Genomic DNA, 12,232 nt, shown 5'->3' on the forward strand with positions numbered 1-12,232 from the left:
CCACGCCTCAGAATGCCCCGTCGGCCAGATTCGTGGAAACGCTTGCCCCCACGGCGTGGGTGGAGCTTCATTTCCATCCACCAACTGTCTAAAAACCAGGAAGAGACGCCTGCTGCTTGCGGCTTTTGGCATCTTCGTGGTGCTAAAGTGTGCCTGTGCTGAAACAGGCTCTGCTGCCGTGATCATGAGCGCACCTCCTGTTCTTATGACAGCGAATGTAGGTATGGTTTTGAGGACAACTGCTTTGAATTGCTATTATTGTTCACACACAACAACATAATATATTTCAAGAGTGAGAGATCACAATAAAAATCCTAATCATTCTTCCTCCACACTGGGAGAAAAACAGCATCTGAAAGTTTGATGGGGTGAGTGCAGTTAGAACTTTTCCATTGTATCTTATGAGAGGCAGGGTTAATGTGCTGCCGGCCTGCGCGCATGATTGTGCTTATCAGTGTGACGTCGTCTGATAAGGCGTCTATTTGGGAATGTGTTGAGCAATATTATTTTGAGGGATTTTATGGGTATCGTTGAGTCATGGTGTTAATTTGGTGATTTATGTTATGTATTTATGACTGATCTCAGTTTGTTCTGAGTTGGTTTGTGTAATAGTGTTGTGTGCAGTTGCCACTATAAAGGGGGACTATAAAGACTAAAATCAGGTTATTGTTTTGTCATTGCAATACTATATAAATGGCAATATTTCTCGTTTTTGACACTGTTGGCTCTATGCCTGTCGTATGATGGTGTTGCAGGCCTAAATTTGCCAATCTACAAGCCCACAATGTGATGTTGGCTAAAAGAATAAGAATATTACACTGTAAGGTACTATGATGACTAGGAGGAATATTTCTAAAATTATGTTTTTATGTGGCCACACCCACCAGTTCATTAAGTATACCTGGTTTTCACCTTAGCACCACCCACCTGAACTTAAGCCTCGCCCACAGTTGTGTGTATAATGTGGGAGGGGTTAGGGGAGGGGTTAGGGTTATGATGTCACTAAAATGGTGTTATTTTGATTGTGCCTTTTGACTCAAAGGCTTTCAGCTTTCAGGAAGAAACCAAAAATACTGGGGGTCCGGGGGTCTATTAGAGTAATGTTAACCCCATAGACACATGCAAAACAGAAAAAGTACAAAATTATAGAACGATAGGATTCAAATATAGGTAAATTTCCCCTTTAACACAAAATGGACATGTGTTTGCACGCACATAATAGCTTTGACAATTACATGTAACAGTTTTTAGTAGGAATACTGGTATGTATCATACTGTACTGTACGTAACATAACGCTAATGTCCATTAAACCATTTGTGGAGTGCATTTGTATTGATCTCTAAAGCACTGATACTTCCTGTTATGAACTATTCATAATTAGTGATATAAGGGACCGTTGAATATTTATGGGAGGGGTCAATTGGAGGAAACCGGAGGGTCAAGCTTTTTACATTTTAAAAGAGAAGGTATACTGTTTTAAATATACAATTGAAACAATCAAATTTAAAATATTTATACTCAGTAAATATTAGGGGTGTGCCAATATATCTATATTGCGATACTTCCTCCCACGATATTGTATCTGCCTCCCGGCAATATAGCACTATATCGAATGTTGTTATATTTATTAGTTAGTACTAGTAGTAGTACCCATTGTTGTGGACAGACAAGTAATAGACAAGTTGCAACGTTGCAGTCAGTGTTTTACTGTTTGGAGGAGGCAAGATTCATGTACTTATTGGCCAGTTTGTGACACAAACAATTCCTGATTTTTTCATTTCCAATTTCAAATATAGATGAAATCTCTTGCAATATATTGAATATCGCAATATATCGAATATCGTGATATTATCATTATCGAGGGCCTAATATCGCCACAGATATAGTATCGTGAGGTACCCATATCGTCCTACCCCTAGTAAATATGCACATTAAAGACCGAAGAAAGGTTTCCCTTCCTAAAAAAGTTAAATTATATTTTGGTAACACACCTAAACTGACTTTAAGAATTTCCAGTAGGCGAACTTCAAAGTAAAACATCAGTTGACTAATCATAATTTGTTTCACAACGTATATATTTCACCACCTATTATCACCACTAGTCTCATTTTTATAGTCTGACTAGTATGTACAGGAAATCCAAATTCTACTGAATAGTTATGCACGATATAATCGGTTGCGTATCGAAATCGGACACATCAGCCATAAAAATGACATGTCGGTCTCAAAATAGTTCCGATTATTTTCACCGATATTGATGACGCAATAATAATGTGACCATCAATGGCTTTGTACTCGCAGTCAGAGCAGCCAGTCTGCCTGTCTCTGTCTCTTTAAGAGTATATAATATAATATAATAATGTAATATATCGGAATTGGTATCGGCCGATATGACCCTGCAAATAATCGGAGATCAGATATCGGTCATAATTTCAATATTGTGTATCTCTAGTACTGAAGCTATCTTGATGCTGACCAGCTCAGTGTCCGCCCTAAGACTAGGACGGTGAGGGTTCAGTCCCCGGGAAAGACCATAACATTTTGTACTGACTTTCTCTTTCTGACACTTGGCGTCAAGAGTTGAATAGAGGGTATGCGTGTGACATCATCATCAAACCAGGAAGTTATGCAGGAACGCCTACTGAGTGGCAAAAAACTACTTTCTGGCCTTGACAGCCCATACATCCACACAGAAAAGTCTTATCTGATTGCATTAAACAACATTAAACAATGTTAAACTCACTTTGCCTGTTGCTTTGCCACTCGATGTGCCATTCACTTTAAGCATGCGCATACTCTCTATTGGGGGTAAACCTGTGTGAGACATATTAGCAACATGTCCAGCAGGGGATGTACTTGTATAGCCTGTATAGCCAGACTAATATCACTGTGTAGATAATATTAATCTGGAATCTCTGAGTGGAAGTTAACCTGCATTTCCAAGGGACGGATTCAAAAGAATATTAGCGTGCAATTGGTGTATCACAACTTCGGGGTAGCGAAATCCAATCACAACCAAGCAAAAATATACAAGCAAACAATATCAGGAAAGCAGCTGCCTACAGAACAGAAGGAAGCCAGCTCAACACAGTGGGGGAGAACTTGACTGAAATTAATGTCGAGAACAAAAAAGACAAGGGCTGCAGAGGACCAACAGGCCATGTGTCTCAGGAACCCTTGTTTCCCAAGGCCTCACTCACATACTGACACTGTACAAAACTGTGTCTCATGCCCCCCAGGACAATCATGAGACACATGTTTTGTACATTGTATATTACACATTTTATCCATACATCACGCAAATCTGTACACACTATCTCTATAGTCATGTGATCAACATGGATCTGTCAGATTTCCCATATTCCATCTCGATTGGCTAAGATCTGCCTTTCAAAGTTTGCAGGTTTGGTCCGTTTTGAACAAAATGCTTCAAATTATGAACGCAGCATTCAATTTATGTGCAATTTTGCAAAACACATTCCAACTAGGCCACTAAGGACAAATTGCCAATTTTAAAATGTTCATATCAGCCTCATGGTGGCGCTATAACAGGCCGATTTGCATTTTTACCTATAACTGCACTGATCTGTGTGAAACTCTGCATGCACACTCCCTAGAAGGAAAAACCTTTGACCTGCATTGTTCGCATCTGCGCCACCAGGAGGCCGACTATGTAAAACACATTTCTTTACATACAGTAACTCCTTCAGATTCTGTCCAAAGATCCTGCAAATCGGCACACATTATCTCTATAGTCATGTGATCAAACTGGATCTGTCTGGTATTTCATATTCCATCCTAATTGATGGATTGGCCCGTTTTGAACAAAATGCCTCAAATCATGAACATAGAGTGCAATTTGAGGGACATTTTGCACGCACATACCTACTAGGCAGAGGAATAAATCGCACCCTTTTCACAATGGCCTGTCATAGCGCCACCACCAGGTGGAGTTTTAGCAAAACACATTTTTGGAACAAAATGCCTCAAATCATGACTTAGAATGTCGAATTGCCATCAAAGGCGTAAGAAGAAATGGCACCCTTTTCACATTGGCCTATTATAGCGCCACCAGGAGACCACAATAACCTACCTGGCCTGGTGGAGACCTCGTTTTCTAGTTTGTTCTGTTTTTCAAAGTGACCGTCAGCAGTTTTCTGGGCCACACGGCATCTCCACAGCACAGTATCCAACTGTATGCCACCACCAACCTGCTTCGTCCAGATCCATGATATTGACTTTAACTTTGCCCATGTGGGATTTATCAAATCCAATGTTGCTGGCAGGCACAACATCTATAATAAGATCATCCATCATGGACAGTAATGTTTAGAACAGCCCACCCCACCCACCACTTTAATGTGGACAATCGCTGCAACCGCTCTGCTGAATAAAGTCTCTTAAAACGATGAACTACAAACTGAGGTTATGATTACTTGGTGTGGGAGGGTCAACAATTGTATTTATTATTTTTAATCACTTGGGGAGGGTCAAGAAAAATATGTCACCGGGAGGGTCAAGTCTTTTTATTTCAGTCAGAGCCTTTAAGATCCTCCAGTGACATTATGAATATTGAATGAACAGTCGTGCCTTCTCCTCATGCTTGTCGCCAGCCTGGTCACACACTGCAGTGGGATGGCATTCCACTCATCACACAGGATTTGTTGCAAGTCAGCCAACCAGTGTTGGTCACTCTAGCACCAACAGCATGCCCAAGATGATGGGCAGTATTATGTGTGTCTTAAGTACCAGGTCTTATTACTTAACTTAAGACCTGGAGGCATGATCAATGCCATTTGGCTATTCTGAGTGGCCAAACAGCATTGACCACGCCTCCAGGTCTTAAGTTAAGTAATAAGACCTGGTACTTAAGACACGCATAATACTGCCCGATATGTTCAATTGCATTGAGGAGGTCAGCACTGTTGGCAGCATTTCATTCTTTCTACATCCAAATCCTGGAGGCAGTCTTTAGTGAACCCCACTCAGTGGGGGTAAGCGTTGTCATGGAGTTCGGTCCCAGACTGTGATATGGGGACTACCACTGGTTAATATGCAACTGCCACTGGCTGCAGAAACTCATCTCGATATCTCTCTGTAGTGAGATTGTGATTGAGATTAAGAATGATGGCGTTCACTGATGGACATGGACATACCCACACCACTACACTGCCTCCACCAAAAGATGTTACTTGGTGCAGCAATCTGCATAACGTTCTCATCACCTGGGGTTACCGGAATCTTATGACAAAACAGGAGTCAATAGCAACAACAGAATTAGCCAGCATTTGCAGAGAAGATTTGGCACATTTTGCATCGGTGCAACCAACATACTTGTGCTGCTCATCCCACAAATGCATGTTCCTTACAAATGGGGAACGATTTAAAAGGGAAATAAACGTTGCATAAAAGTTGTTGCCAAGAAGCATTAGCCTAAATTGTTTATTTTCCGAGTTGTATAACTATTAGGTAAGGTGGGAAGTGAACTGAAAATCCCTACCCACTCATTTTAATGAAAGTTGCATAGTAACCTATACCCTCCTTCCAGTTTTGGTCATCAACATACAGTTATTTGGCTTGGCTGACTTCACATTATTTCTAGTGGTTGTTGAGTTCAAATCTCACAAGGAAAGGCTTGAATTCTTCATATAGTGGCTGTATTTTATAAATGAATTCGTTATTAATGTGATTTCAGGGTAAACTTGGGGTACCTGGACTTCCTGGCTATCCTGGAAGACAAGGACCTAAGGTAAGGACACAGGCATACATGCAGTACATATATGCAGTGTTTTATCTTGATCTTGTAGATCTGATATTTTTGCAGAATGTTTACCCTTTTTTTGCCAGATGTTTGTCTATTTTCACCTATTATTACATTATTATTACAATTTTACTATTTATCTATCTACTTTTTTATGGTTAATTTTGGAACAACTGTACTAAATTATTGCTTTGTTTTCTAGGGATCTCTTGGTTTCCCTGGATTCCCCGGCTCAAATGGCGAGAAGGGAACGAGGGTAAGTTGTTGAAAGATCACTCGTGTTCCCCATCTTCGGCAATTAGCCCCATGGTTGACAGCCATACTACGTTGAAAAGTTCAAACTGAGCACACGACACTTTCATTAACTTTAATATAACTTTCTTTTAGTAAGTCAAAGATTCAAATATTTGAATTGATTTTAAATTATATAATATGTATTTATTTAGTATAAAGTGAATGTATGCTAACTGACGCTAACTAAGGTAAGATAAGACAACAATCACAACAATCAGTAAGATTAACCTTTTTTCAATCAAATGCTGCTGTGTAGCTGATCTGCTGCGTGTTTGAATCTGTGTATTTGTTCAGGGTCTGATCGGCAAGGCTGGACCAAGAGGCCAAAGAGGACCAACGGTATTGTTCATTCTTTCATCTATTAATTCCTTTATTATTCCGCCATCATCGCTTTCATTTACTCATGCATTGATTTACTCACATTTTGGTTTACCTTTGCTTGTCTCCACTAGGGTCCCAGAGGGCAGAGAGGACCACGGGGAGCAACAGGCAAATCAGGAGCTAAGGTACATTTGGATCAATATTCGATCAGGTTTGGTTATCATTGTTGGTCTTCCCACCCTTTACGTTAGCTTTAGTTTCATGACAACAGATCTGCTGGTCTGTGTTGTGAATTATGTAGCCCATTTAAAAATGGATCAAATAATCGTAAAGCCATAAGTTAATGGCTACTTATTGTCTTGTTTTTGTTGTTGTTGTTTCCAGGGAACATCAGGAAGTGACGGCCCTCCCGGACCACCAGGAGAGAGAGTAAGCTCTTTGTTTTTAATCATCTATTAATAGTTAATTATTAGAGATATATCGGCCCTTATTTGTCATATGCCAATCTAACCACCGATCCGACACAGGGGTAAGGGGTTGACACTATGGCAGGTAAATAAAATGTTGGGGCATGTGGAGTTTGCTTTCGAGTTGCCCAAACTGCAAGTGCACTATATGAGTGAGGAGTCTGCTATAAACACAACACAAGATATATAGCTAGATAGCTATAAACACAACACGAGATCACAACACTGGTATCGGTATTCAGTATCGGTATTGGCTAACACAGAAATTGTGGTATCGGGATCGGATCGGGAACGAAAAAAGTGTATTGGGACATCCCTAGTAATTATGTTTACATTTTGCTGCAGCTGTATTGATTTATTTCTGCTCTACTGTATTTAAATTGTACTCATGGTCACACTTTTATGCATAACGTGCAAATGTATGTACTGTATTTTGGATTCACATTGCTACTGAATAACACTATGTTGCTGATTTATTACCAGTTTCAGAGTTTTACAGTTTTGAGACACTTTCTAACTCCATTATTTTATATTTTAGGCTGGTTGTATCAGTTGTTATTAATAACCTGTGTGTACTGACCAATACATTGTGTTCTGTGTACTGATCAATACATTGTGTTCTGTGTACTGATCAATACATTGTGTTCTGCTGTCTTCAGGGGCTGCCTGGACCTCAGGGAGCTAATGGTTTCCCCGGACCAAAGGGACCTCCCGTAAGGAGATTTTTTAAATCTTTTTATATGTATTCGGCTGCATGACATTGATTAGAAGAATGATGAAGGTGAACTGAATGCTAACACTGGATCACTTTGAAATGTGAATTAGCTATTATTAGGCCAGCATATCTAGTTCAGGAGTCGTTTCCGTTTCCGTTGTAAAACTTGGTTGATGTTTTCCACCCAGGGACCTCCAGGAAAGGATGGACTGCCTGGACACCCTGGGCAGAGAGGAGAAGTCGTAAGTATTGTTTTCATTTCCCCATTTTGTTTATCAATTCTGGTGCTCATTTTGTTTCTCTTTAGTGATGTTTTATGAGAAGAGAAATTCCTCCCTAATACACATGTCCGCTGTATCAAAAGACTAACTGGAGATGGAGAGGGCGATGTCACATCCTATTTATATTTTAGTCCCACCACTAGCGATGGGACAAAAACTTCCATCCAGCACTTTGGTTCCAAAGAAGATACGTGCTGAATGGCTCTGGAATTAGCTTTGTACCTTCATGCTCTCCAGTGGAAGAACCCTATACTGATTTTGGTGATGCCACGTTCTTTCCATCAGCTACGGCCCCTGACAACCCCCCCCCCCCCCCCCCCCCCCACCAAACAAGCCCAATTTTTGACTGACTTCTATGTAAACCAAAATGCATTACCCCCCCCCTCTAAATAGCCAGCACCCCCATAGCACCCCCAGTTACAATTTTCTGGAACCGTCGCTCCTTTCCATCACTAAAACAAAATGCTGAGTGCATTCATACTCCCTGGAGCCTTAGGGGTATATACATATTTTGGTGACACTGCAAGATTTCCTATAGTGCCACACTGCCACTCTCAGGCTAAAATGGCAACTTTGCACACACATCTTGCCATTATCTAGTCGGCAGATTGGAGCATGAACCCTGAGGAGCGTTACTGCCTCTGTATGTCCATGTTTGTATTGTAGCAGACAACTGCAGAAACGTTCTCGTGGTGGCATATTACTGGTGTAGCCATGATGGAATTTGATTGGGAAAGTAGAATCGGCATGCGTTGATGTCAATGGAAATGCACATTTTTCCATGAAATCCACGTGGGATCGAAGTCTCTCCATTTGTACCTACACTCGGTGATCAAGAAAGGATTGATTGATTGATTGATTGACACTCACCTGCCCCCCTTCTTTCTTTTATTTTTTTTCATTTTTTGTAGGCAGCGTTTTTCCTTCATAAAAGGTGCTATAATATAACCTACCTTAATTCATCAAAACTGCTGTGGTAGCATTAATCCATGTTGTTCATCCGAGTTTGGGGTGTGTTGTTGGTACATCAGATTCTGTCTTCCATTTTACTTTTTGCTAACATAATTTCCTTTCTTTCTCCAGGGTTTCCAAGGAAAGATGGGTCCACCTGGCGGTCCTGGAGTTGTTGGCCCTCAGGTTAGTGGTGAACTTGAAATGGAATTTCAAAGGCCATCTGAACAGCATTTTGCAAAGACATAAAAAGGTAGATGCTGCATTGGATTCTTGGGCTGTATATCACCCTGGGCGCCATATTGTGGAGGGGAACTCATAATGGGCATGGGCATGCATGCGCAGCAGCTTGGAACTTGCCTCGTGTTATATTGTATGCAACTCTATTCAGCGAAGACCCGGCAAGGGTGTGCTGTGATTGGCCTTGACACTATTGGGCGCACGGCTCCCCCTCCCCAATATTGCGGCTCCACTGACACATTGATCCAACGAACTGCAGTGGCCAATGGGGCATCTACGTTTCTATATCTATGACATTTTGTCCCATGCTTTTGAATAATTTATTATACAGACACATATCTTAGCTAAGCTAAGGGTCGGGAAGCTAAACTACGCTAAACTAAGCTAAGCTATGCCAGCCAGTAAGTCCAGCCACTAGCAAAAAGTTGGGCTGAATACAAACCTTTAGCCCACTTTCAAATCTTTATCAGGCACGATGTAAAGGAAAGTTGTTTTTCTGAAAGTGTTTAACAATTTATTTTAATATATAATTCTCTCATCTTTCTTATCCATCATTTCTTCTCTCTATGTTCTTTCCGTTCATTCTCTTTCCTCCTCTCCATCTTTACTCTAACTCCATCTCTTCTGTCTTCATCTTTACTCTTACTCCATCTCCTCTGTCTCCATCTTTCTCCTCCCAGGGTCCATCGGGAGAGACCGGCCCCTTGGGAGAGCGTGGCCACCCTGGACCCCCAGGGCCCCCCGGTGAGCAGGGACTGTCCGGCCCCTCAGGGAAGGAGGGCACCAAGGGAGACCCAGGTCCCCCAGGCGGCCCCGGCAAGGACGGACCCCCGGGACTGAGAGGCTTCCCTGGGGAGAGAGGGCTGCCCGGTACCCCTGTGAGTATGGTGTTTGGTCATGGCGAAACTTTGCATTTTTCAACTTGTACTTTTTAATGATTCTGGTCTTGTCTTGTTCCTTCTGTCAGGGAGGAGGAGGACTGAAGGGAAGTGAAGGACCTGCCGGACCTCCTGGACCTGCTGTAGGTTTCAAACTCTTGACTCATTCAAACCTGAGGCCGATTCTACAAAATGCCTTCTAAATCAGTAGTTCTCACACTTTAAAGACGTTTTGGAAAATAGTAGTATATCTGCTCATTTTGAATAGCCAAGGCAAGAATCTAAAATGACACTGATGCATTTCATTGGGGCTTAATGCGTTCATCTCTCACACAGATACTGTGTATATCATATTGGATACACTGCAGTATCCGTATGAAATGAATCAGCCTGCATGTGAAAACACATGTTTGTATCGCGTTGATTAAACGCCATTTCTTATATGCACATGTCTACTGTATAGTGGATCAAACGTTTTTGAGTCAGAACCGCCAGAAAATCCCAAGCTGCATTCCTGGAAGAAATGCTAAATATATATATTTTTTAAATATTTTGCAGTGATAAAAATCATGGGCAAGGTTAAACGTTTATGTGCAGGAATCCCATGGAATAAAGGGAGCTTTAATGAGTGTGTGTTATTTGACTGTACCTTTCTAGGGTTCTCCTGGTGAGAGGGGAGGAGCTGGTACCGCTGGACCCGTTGGACCTCCTGGAAGACCAGGCCCTCAAGGCCCTCCTGGACCCGCTGGAGAGAAGGGAGTTCCTGTGAGAGTCTATTATTACACTATGTATAATCATGATTATTAGTAGTAGTCATCGTCATATTATTTTTATTGCATCAGAGACTCAACACGTCTCTTTGTGTGTTTTTCCCCTTCTTCTTAATTGTATCCCCTAGGGTGAAAAAGGTCCCATTGGAGGAGCAGGTCGTGATGGAGTTCAGGGGCCTGTGGGTCTGCCGGGCCCTGCTGGACCCCCTGGAGTTCCTGGAGAGGATGGAGACAAGGCGAGTGATGCACATGCGCACTCTCACTCACACAGACAAAATATATTACACTGTGAAACACACAGACACAAGAACACGCAGCAACACACAGACACAATAACATATGCATCTGCACACACATACTTGGACACACACACACACACACACACACACACACACACACACACACACACACACACACACACACACACGATGCGATTAAAAGTAAAACATGCGTTGATTTGACGCTGCAATCCATTGCCTCATATTATATCCTTCCAGGATTTCAGGCCTTTCCAAACCTTGCTTGACATTTCTCTACTTTAAATTGTGTCTTTCCACAGGGTGAGGTGGGAGAGCACGGTCAGAAGGGCGGTAAGGGAGACAAAGGCGAACATGTGAGTGATGTTGCATGATACTTTGAAATCAAGTTGGAATTTCTGTCAGTTTTTTTTGCTCTATTGTGTTTCTTTGTTTGCTTGTTATCAAACTTCCGTAGAGCGAATTGATGCTTCGTAGCGTAGTAGATTTGTTATTTGTAGAGTGATTTTGTAATTTTTTTGCACATCCAGTCTTGTTCTTGAATATTACTGTCCAAACTGAATTGCTAACATTACGTTTGTATTTATTGCTCATCTGCTCATCTGATTGTTTTGGTTTGTTTGTAGGGTCCGCCTGGGCCACCTGGATCAATGGGTCCACTTGGTCAACCTGGTGCTCATGTAAGTACAAACTTCACTTATTTCAATGCTATCGTAGCACAGTGAAAATAATCTAGAACAATGCAACACGTTGTTAGCTTGCAGAGCAAGTGTATGTGTCGAAAATCAGAAATGTAATACAAATAATCAAAATAGGAATAACATAGAACAAACTTAAGCTAAAAAAAATAAACATAAACAACCATAATTTAGTCTACACTACAATACAAATTAAATTCTTGTTGTCCAGGGAGCTGATGGAGAGCTTGGACCCAGGGGTCAGCAGGGGCATTTTGGAGCCAAAGGAGATGAAGGATCCAGAGGATTCCCAGGGGCCCCAGGTCCCATCGGACTGCAGGTATGAAGAACCACAACGACATTCTGTAACTAATATATCAGGTAACGCTTTATAGCCAAATATGAGGCACATGAGGCAATGACAATGTAAGACTAAAAGCATACCAACATACCCACATATACATTCAGATGTCCAGTAGTAAGTATTGCACTAGACAGTGCTCGTTCCTGTACCATGGTGTCTTTAACAGACACCATGGTTTACTCTTAGTAGATCCGATGGGGTTTGAGAAAGGACAGGGATACTGTGAGATGGTATTTCCCAAACATCATATGACTC

At 41.6% G+C, this 12,232-nt stretch overlaps 1 protein-coding gene across 1 annotated transcript in view; it reads left to right on the forward strand.

The window, feature by feature from the left end:
- Positions 1–12,232, forward strand: part of LOC306937990 (uncharacterized protein) — an 88,113-nt gene that overhangs the window by 57,591 nt on the left and 18,290 nt on the right. The window contains exons 32-46 of the mRNA XM_079522012.1: positions 5,697–5,750; positions 5,965–6,018; positions 6,351–6,395; positions 6,509–6,562; positions 6,762–6,806; positions 7,504–7,557; positions 7,748–7,801; positions 8,924–8,977; positions 9,712–9,909; positions 9,999–10,052; positions 10,567–10,674; positions 10,808–10,915; positions 11,239–11,292; positions 11,563–11,616; positions 11,846–11,953. Of these exons, the coding sequence (XP_079378138.1) occupies positions 5,697–5,750; positions 5,965–6,018; positions 6,351–6,395; positions 6,509–6,562; positions 6,762–6,806; positions 7,504–7,557; positions 7,748–7,801; positions 8,924–8,977; positions 9,712–9,909; positions 9,999–10,052; positions 10,567–10,674; positions 10,808–10,915; positions 11,239–11,292; positions 11,563–11,616; positions 11,846–11,953 (1,098 nt within the window). The remainder of the gene's footprint in view (positions 1–5,696; positions 5,751–5,964; positions 6,019–6,350; positions 6,396–6,508; positions 6,563–6,761; positions 6,807–7,503; positions 7,558–7,747; positions 7,802–8,923; positions 8,978–9,711; positions 9,910–9,998; positions 10,053–10,566; positions 10,675–10,807; positions 10,916–11,238; positions 11,293–11,562; positions 11,617–11,845; positions 11,954–12,232) is intronic.

This window comes from Electrona antarctica (genome assembly GCF_951216825.1).
Source record: "Electrona antarctica genome assembly, chromosome: 15".
Taxonomy (NCBI): Eukaryota; Metazoa; Chordata; class Actinopteri; order Myctophiformes; family Myctophidae; genus Electrona; species Electrona antarctica.